Source organism: Morone saxatilis, unplaced genomic scaffold (assembly GCF_004916995.1).
Source record: "Morone saxatilis isolate NCDOM2014 unplaced genomic scaffold, NCSU_SB_2.0 Contig20, whole genome shotgun sequence".
NCBI lineage: Eukaryota > Metazoa > Chordata > Actinopteri > Moronidae > Morone > Morone saxatilis.
In genome coordinates, this window is record NW_023339763.1 from 15512648 (window position 1) to 15521957 (window position 9310).

At 41.5% G+C, this 9310-nt stretch overlaps 1 protein-coding gene across 1 annotated transcript in view; it reads left to right on the forward strand.

Moving 5' to 3' along the window:
• Positions 1-1444: 1444 nt before the first annotated feature.
• dpf2 (D4, zinc and double PHD fingers family 2) overlaps positions 1445-9310 on the forward strand; it is a gene marked incomplete in the record, with an annotated part of 10391 nt that continues 2525 nt past the window's right edge. The window contains 11 exon segments of the mRNA XM_035666331.1: positions 1445-2086; positions 3136-3296; positions 3638-3745; positions 3888-4066; positions 4158-4250; positions 4366-4444; positions 6007-6048; positions 8003-8140; positions 8243-8374; positions 8478-8590; positions 8674-8755. Of these exon segments, the coding sequence (XP_035522224.1) occupies positions 2082-2086; positions 3136-3296; positions 3638-3745; positions 3888-4066; positions 4158-4250; positions 4366-4444; positions 6007-6048; positions 8003-8140; positions 8243-8374; positions 8478-8590; positions 8674-8755 (1132 nt within the window).

Here is a 9310-nt window from a genome sequence, read left to right on the forward strand (position 1 = left end):
TTTGAGTATGAATGTAGATTCTTCAGTACAATTAAGCAATGAACATCCCATTTAGCTCTGTTACAGGCATACAAATGCTGAGCAGGCCCAGTTCTCCCCCTGTTGAAATCATTAATTCACAGGGTGAGGAAATATATTTTGAAAGAATGAAGTGGTGTCCTAATATCTCAATATTGATAATTTATGTCAGCTTTTACTTTAATTTGTTACCCATCAGTACACCTGTTGTTGCAAGTGAATTTATAAAACTATTTTTTAAAATGTCAGCTACAAGAGAGCAGAATGGGTTTGTAAATTTGAGAATAAAAAAACAAATCTTCTGGATATGAGCTCAATGTGTGTGTTCACGTATTACTACAGTAGGCTACATGAGAAATGTTCTTGCAGTATGTGAGAAAGATCGCTGCTGCAGTGCTGTCACTGAGAATAAATTAATGATGCAACTGCAGCAAATGAGGTCAAGGATGAGCGAGTAATGACTAACATACAGTAAGTTTATGATGAATCAGGGGCTGCTGGGAAGGATGTCATCATCTGAAGAGCAGCGCAAACCTTCAGAGAGAAACCAGAGCCTTTGTTTCATCACAGCAGTAATAATCTCTGCTATTGGTGGTTGAAAAAATGGAAGAGGATGTGGGTGATGGTCAAAGAACAGGGAAAATAATGAGCCAGCTATAGATGGCACAATAAGAAGATAACACAGTCTAAAAGTTTATAAAGAGAAAGCCGTGTGGGAGGAAACATCTCCACATGTTTGATGCAGTTTAATTAATGGTTTCCTTGCACTTAGTGACAACGAGACAAGAAAAGTTGAACAAATAAAAAGTATTTAGGTGTGAATAACAAAGAACTAAATTTGTGAAACTTGGAGGTCAGAACCAGTAGGTCCAAATGTTAAAATTGGACCTTCTTCACAGCAGCAATTTTGACATGAAATAGTAGGGTAAACACAGGTGTAGCAGACAGTGAGCCAACATGCACTACAGCAGCACCCTGACTGTGTTTGACCTGAATGAAACAGACCTTGAATAGTATCATTAACACCTGTGTTTACCCTACTATTTCATGTCAAAATGGCTGCTGTGAAGAAGGTCGGTCTAAAGTCGCTTCTCTTTTCTTTTTGGTACTGTACCGCCTCGTGAGCAGCATTTAGTGTAAATAAGGTGCACTTTTACTGATGATTAAGGATATAATGTTACGGGATACATTTATGAGCCACTGATAATGACATTTTTTGGGGAAATCACCGTGAGAACACATCTGGCAACGCCACACAGCCACCACTAGGGGGCGCTAGGCGTCAGGTTTCCTGCTCCATCTGCCTACAAGTCCAGACGGAGGGCACACATTACCCACCGCCACTTTCCCCGTGTATTAAACCAAGATGGCAGCTGTTGTTGAGAATGTTGTCAAACTGTAAGTGTTGGGACTTTTATTCACACCTTACACCTGGACAGACGACACACAGACGACACACAGCGCGGTCACATCGCGCTCACACAGCCACCGACGGCGTCGCGGGCGAGCTTAGCGACATTTCCAGTGACTTGGTGAGGTTAGCCAACGTTGTCGGACCGTCGTGTGTGTGTTGTTCACATCCTGGAAATGGAAGTGTAAGTTAGCGGACACGCAGATGACGCTTCTGAAACACAAATCACGGGTCTGTTTTAATAGCCCGTGCGTCAATTGGAGCATAAACGTACTAATAGAGAGATATTCTGGTTACTTGTTGTGTCTTTTGTAACCGAGGAGCCGCCGCGGTGCTAACGTCGGTAAAAGTGTGGCAGCTAGGTGGCTCGCCCGCTAACAGGCTACAGAGAGGGACGGTGGCTCGGAGCCGCGGTGACTGGCCGAGTACTGGAGAATGAATGAAAGACTGGCCTCGGAACAGCTCCCTTCATGTGGGCTTGCAATCTACCGCAGCTCTCTCGCTGCCATATGAGTAACTCTTTGGGGCTGTGAAGTTTTCCAGCGACCCGTAATATAACCTGGTTGTGCTGAAAACGTGTTTCCATTTCCGTTGTCTTTCTCTACTTCGCGTCGGTTCCTCGCGGTGGTTGACGTTTTTGCGGTAATTAGCGATGGGGTAAGTTCTTAGTAACCATGGTAACGTATGAAAACATTAGACTTAGGATACTTTGCCACAAAAATAAGTTTCTTCTAAACTATATTTTGAACTTCTTCAAAGCTTATTTGTATGTTGTTGTTGTTGTTTTTGTTGTTTTTTTAATTAGATGCTGTCTAAGAAGTTTTAAACTTTAGTCTCAGTAAAAAAAAAACTACTAAAAATAATGTAGAAAATAATATTTATGGCTTTAAAATGAGAAATATTCACATACATGGCAATATTTAAATTCTAATAGATGTATTAAATAGAAACAGTCACTCTTGTATATATTTTCCGTGAAAATATTGAATTTCTGGTTTAGTCCTGATCAAATAGTATAGCAACACAGACATATTTACAGTACTAGGCAGAATTATTACGTCTTTACAAGTAGCTAATGAAATAATGAGATTTGTCATTAAAGTTTAGTGCTTTAATCCTTTATACAACTACATAACGTTAGTATACTTGCAGTTCTCTCATCAAGGCGGCTCTACAACTAGTGTTATTGTTCTTGCTCCCTGACAACCTCAATAATTGCAACTCCAGGATGACTATTTGTCTTTATTCCCTCTTTTCCTTGCCACTCAAGGACTTGAAAAACCGATGAGGTTCATGTCATGAGCCTGTTTGTCTGAGGAGATGCAGCCCTTAGCTTTCCTAAAAGGGATTAAGCGCGCAGCCCTGTTTGAGTTTATTTATGTTAAAAACACTGCACACTTGTGACTGCGCTGCCTACCAAGCTCTTTGTTGTTGATGTACCAACAAAAGAGCACCTGCTGTTGCACTCTCACTAATGATGTAGCCTTAAGTACAAAGACATTGTCTAGTGAGTGAGCTGTTTTTTTTCCCAAGGTGGCAGCACAACGGAGAAAGGAAGCAGGCTTTAAACTACACTGACAGATGTTTGAAAGTTTGAAGTAAGATGGGACTGGTTTTGAAATGGCCGCACCTGCTGATTTCTGTGTTTTTAATCACAATAGGCAGAATAAGCAGCATCTGTGTGGCTTTGGTTGTTGTTGTTTCAGGTTGGGAGAGCAGTACTACAGAGATGCCATGGAGCAATGTCACAACTACAATGCCAGACTCTGTGCTGAGAGGAGCGTCCGAATGCCGTTCCTTGACTCCCAGACCGGTGTTGCTCAGAGCAACTGCTACATTTGGATGGAAAAGAGACACAGGGGACCAGGTGAGACGCAAAAACATGTAGTGTGCCACAAAATGCACCGTAAGCCTCCCTACATGATTTTATTTGTAGTCTGCATGTTGCATTTGTTAAAATATTCCCCGCAGTTCTTGTGAAAGTGGACTAAATTGTTTTACTTGTCTTTAGAGTGAAAACTTCCTATACACAACAAACTCTTTTTCCAATAACAAAGTGTAATTTAATGTAATTAAATTAGAATGCTAATTATGCTAACAAGACAAATGCTATTTCTAGGGAATTGAAGTACAGATTTTTTTCCCCCCGTCCGTTTGTCAAAAAGCTGATCAGTGTTGTGTAAATGGATCTGTTCTGATGCCCCTCAGGCATGGCTCCAGGGCAGCTCTACACCTACCCATCCAGGAGGTGGAGGAAGAAACGGCGCTCTCATCCTCCGGAGGACCCCCGGCTTATCTTCCCTCCTGTCAAGTCAGGTACCACAGCATTCAGCTCATCCTCTGTTTTTCCATGAAAAACGTTATAAAATGCTGTCTTATATCTTATTGTCTTAATAATAATAATAATAATTATTTGTTACTGAGAGGTGTTTTTCTCTTATTTCTGTTGTATTCATAGAGGTAGATATTGGACTGAAGAAGGATGCTCTGTTATCAGCGGATGGCAGCAGCCTGGAGGCCCTGCTCAAGGGCGACTCCTTGGAAAAACGGACAACCACAGAGCTCCGAGGGTCTGAGGAGGATTCAAACCAGAGTGATTACACCGGAGGCCTCAACCCTGCTGCTCGGATTAGAAAGGTTCTTGTTTTCAGCATAAAGAGTCAAGAAAATGATATGACTTTTTGAATCATTAGCCTCATTATCTCATTGTGTCATTGCCTCAACATAGAGAGTCCTTGAGCCAGATGACTTCCTGGACGACCTGGATGATGAAGACTATGAGGAAGACACACCTAAAAGAAGAGGCAAAGGGAAGGGAAAGGTAAATACCTACATGTGTACACGATGATTACACTTTCCCCCCCCAACTCTGTGTGTGTGTGTGTGTGTGTGTGTCCCATCTTGTCTGTTGACTCTAATAATGTCTCTGTCCTCAGGGTCGAGGAGTGGGCAGTACCCGTAAGAAGTTGGATACAGCAGCACTGGAGGACAGAGACAAGCCGTACGCCTGTGACAGTGAGTCCTGAAGGGGGAGAGTAGAGGATTTGAGCTCGGGTCCGAGCAGAGGGTCACTGCAGATGTTAATAGCTGCAATGTTTGTAATCTAATCAAGCAAGACTTTGCCAAAGTCCTCACTCTTAGCGGTGTAACGGTACACAAAATTAAAAAAAATCATTTTATTTAACAGTAGTTCATTAGTTCTCATCAGTTCTTACTGTAACAGTTAATGCACTCAAATACTGACCTATTGTCAGTAATACCATTACAAATTGATAAATGTCAGTATTGCTTCATCCTAACAGTCTGACTTATTAACAATTCCTCAACAGCTGCAGATTGCACTCCTTTATATAGGGCACCATATGTTTGGTCCAGTGTATTGGATTGAGTCTCCTCCAGCATTGTATTTTCAGATTGTAATGTTGCTTCACCCTGCCTTTCTAATCGTGAAGGACAAACTACAGTGGCCGAGAAAATCGTAAACGGAATCTAGAGCCGGTGTTTGGTTTGTCTGTTCTGGGCTACTGTAGAAACATGGTTGTTCAACATGGTTGTCACCACAGAAGACGACCTGTATATCTTTATATCTATAGATACTCTATAGATATAAAAGGCTCATTCTAAGGTAACAAAAACATGACGATTCCTATATTAAGTTGATTGTACACTATTGAAAAATACCTATGCATATTATATTCCATTTCTACCAGTAAAGCCTCTTAAGTGTTACACACTGGACCTTTAAGTATGGTTGCATATCCGCAGCGATAAACACTGTATAGTGTTAGTTACTGCTTTGGCTCGGTGCACATCTGCAGTGAGAGGCTGCCAGTCTGTTTTTGTCTCATTCCACTGATGGACACATTCGGGTGATGCTGTTGTAAAAGTGTTTCCACGGTCATACCCGACTTCATTTGAACAATGTTGACACTGATCGCTGCCCATTGAGCTTGACTAACCCAACAAAAGCCAAGTAGCGCGCTACAGCTGACAGACAACAACTTCCAAAACTTTCCAGGTAAAACTGGAGCACTAGAATATATGTTCCCCGTGTGCGAGTAGTAGACGTAAACAGGCTATTTTGACAGTAATTGTTAAGGTCACAGGGTGTGACAAGGCAGTCGCGTACCAAACTGAACGTCCTGGGATAAATCCACGTACCGTTACACCGCTATTCTTTATCGCCTTCCTTTTCATCCTCTCCCCTTTCTCTTAATGTATACCATCATCTTTCTTGCTCTTTGTTAGACTTCCTGAACCTGATATTTGTAAGGCTAGCTTAGGCTCAGCTCTGTTTTTTTTTTGTTTTTGTTTGCCATTGTGATATCATTACATTTCTTTAACTTTAAATCTTTCCACCCTTAGAGGTGGAAATGTTTCTTCCACTTCTTTGGTATTGTCAGACTATGTATCTGTACTGCTTGATGTGTTTTTTTCCTCTTTTGTGAAGCATTTTCACTTTCAGCTGCAGTTCTCAGTAGGGCGGCACTGACTGACTGATCCTCTGTCGGTCTATGAGCCTATTTCTCTGAGTCTCTGTCTGTGCTCTCTCTTCTCCTTCTCTTCTCTCTTTTCAGACACTATCAAACAAAAGCATATTTCAAAACCTTCTGAAAGAGGTATATTTCTCTCATTCCTTTTTTACTCCAGTCTGCCTTGTCTTTTGTCTTCACTGCTTGTGTTTTGTCTTGTTTTTTTTCTGTCTGCGTTACCAAGTAGATTTGCTCTTTGTGTAGTTCAGTTCATAGGGTAAAGGTTTTGTTCTGTTCTGCACAGTTTACTTAAATGTGATTAACTCGATTTAGAAAAGGTCAAAACCATGTTATTGTACACCCCAATTAAACTGTAGTCTGTAATCAGCCAAAGATATGAGCCGTCTCAGCTTACAAAAGATAAGCTGTGGCCCATGAAAGTAATTTTTTCCCCTCAATCTGGCCCTGAACTTCCCCCAGATTTAGATAAGCTAGAAGCTGGAGCCTGCTGCTGTTTTTTTCTCTCTGTGCTTTTTGTCTTTTGTCTCACAACTTCATGTGTACAATTTGACTGCATTATAGTTTTTCCCTTGCCTTTTTCTTTATTCCTCTTCACCACCTCTGCACCCTGTAAAGTCTCATTCCACGTTCCATGTATTAGAGTGAACTGCTGCTTTGGCTTTGAGTCAGTTTGATGTCTGTTCAACCTTTTTGAGGGGATGTTTTTCCACTGCACACTATCACTTGGCATGTGACTAGAAGAAACGTGTCCCAGGGAGGACTCACTCCTTTTTAGATGACAGTTAAAGAAATAGGTTGGCCTTTGAGGAAGTGAAAATGAGAGAAAGTATGGAAGTGAAAGAAGAAGTACTTGGTGTTTGCATGTTATCTTATGACAAACCTCACACACCCCCTGTGACAGTGGCAGTACACAGTGGCATCTTTGTCCTCCCTAAAGCCAGTACATCCTCCTTACACAATCCGCTGGCATCTCTCACCACAGTGATTAATGGATTATAAATTCAGATCCGAAACATCAATATTCAGAGCAGTATGGAGCCGCTGTTAGAATAATTTGACTGCAGATCTACAGAGATCATATACACTCAAACATATATTTTTTAGAAAGATGGATGTATGAAGTCAAGTAAAACAAAACCATGACTTTTATTCCAGTGTAACATAGTCATTAGTTAAACACTGCTTAGGTAGTGCACGTCTTAAATTAAAGAAGTAAAAACTATTGTAAAGGTGGCACACCTGAGCAGTTACTCCTTTGTCTCATTTACTGACTGCAGATGTGCGGTGCTCACGGTGGCTGAGATGTCTCAATACTGAGCTAAAATACATGGCTACCACAGAGCTCCAGCTCATGTTCTTCATACTCCCAAAGCTCATCACCATTCTTTACCTTTCCCTCTAATTTCATTGCCATCATGTGTCATTGTGGTGATCCAGATATTAAGCAAAAAAGGAGGATATCACAGAAGCGCTTTGGTCGGTCCCAAACGTATCATTACCTCACCACTTCAAAGCCGTGTGTTAAATTCTATCACTACATGTCTTTTAAAAGAGCTCTCCACCAACGGAGCATTACATTTCTGCTATATTTTCGGGGTCAGGGTTGACATTGAAACCTACTTAGTTGGACTGTGTTACGCTAGTAGTGGAGTTCCCTTTTTAAGGCTATAGAATAGACATTGAACACATCTACAGTCTGATTATGTTTGCCTGTATGGGTTGTGTAGCTAAATCACTGAATTTTATTTAACAGTTATGGACATCCTTGAGCCTGTACATGTACAGTATATAACATTATATCTAAAGTAGGAAACTGTAGGGCTTTGGTTGCTACTGTTACATTCACTAAATTCTCTGAAAATAAACCCCAAAGTCCTTGTATCAGCACAGAATTGAGCCACTAAATACAACAATGTGGAGAGTATGATACAATAATGTAACGTAATAAAGTGAGTACACTCAGCTGTACCAGACAGCAAAAATAACTAGTCAACCTTTCATCACTGACTTTGCATAACCTTGACTTCACTAATGTATTCTTTGTTTTCATACACGTTATGTTTTCTGGTTTTGGTGGCAGTCTGTGGGAAGCGCTACAAGAACCGTCCCGGCCTGAGCTACCACTATGCCCACTCCCACCTGGCTGAGGAGGAGGGGGAGGAGAAGGAAGAGCTGGAGATCAACGAGCCGGCCCTGCCAGTGCCCGACGAGCCTAAAAGTAAGAGATCAGTCACTGTCGTCAGATTGGTTCAACGTAGAGCTCAACTGTACTAGAGACTGAACACTGATGCTCTCTGGGTGCTTTCATCTTGTTTCTCAGCTCCCAAGAAAGGTCCAGACGGCCTCGCGTTGCCTAATAATTACTGTGATTTCTGCCTGGGAGACTCCAAAACCAATCACAAGACTGGCCAGTCAGAAGAGCTGGTGTCCTGCTCCGACTGTGGACGCTCAGGTGCGTTAGAAACAGTTTTCTGCTTGAATAGAGCAGCAAGTTGAAAAATAGTTAATTTTGTTAAGAGCAGGAATCTTTGTGATAAACATTATTCTACTCTCAGGCCACCCCTCCTGCCTGCAGTTCACTCCTGTGATGATGGCCGCTGTGAAGACGTACCGCTGGCAGTGCATAGAGTGCAAGTGCTGCAACATGTGTGGCACCTCAGAGAATGACGTGAGTTTACCTGCATTTACATATTGTATGTATTGTAGAGTACTGAAGACTGATGTGTGCTCTTGTTGTCCCATTTCTTCCAGGATCAGCTTCTGTTCTGTGACGACTGTGATAGAGGCTATCATATGTATTGTCTCAACCCACCCATGTCTGAACCTCCAGAGGGTAAGTCCACCACATGTGATCTACTTAGTAGAAAATAGCTTGATCTCAGGTGCTGGGTAAAACCAATCTCAAAAATGTGTGAAGTGTATCCAAAAAGGGCCTTGGTGCCAGGGATGTAGTACTGGGAGTGTGTAGTTTGAAAAGCCAAAAATATGTGGGATATATTCGACTTTTCAGTCGTTTTTAAGGTTCAGCAAAGGAGAAATAATACCAGAAGTCTTGCACAGAGTAGACCCAGCTTGCACAACATTAATAAAACCCACACTGAAATGATATGAGGCTTTAAATGAGTCAACACTGAAATGTGTCCACTCGTGTCGCTTAACAGCCCTAAAGGTGTCCATACTGAATGTTTGTATTTATTCTGCATCCTTAATAGCTTCTGAAAATGTACTGGAAGGGTTGGGTAGCAATTAAAAATGTTTTGATATTGAGGTTCAATATCCAGCCTTACTTAGTGAGTTAGTGTGCTGCAGCGCATACTTTAAGCTCATGGACCATACAGCTTTAAACAACTCCGGCATTAATACATTTTCTCCTTTTTTTTTTTTTTTT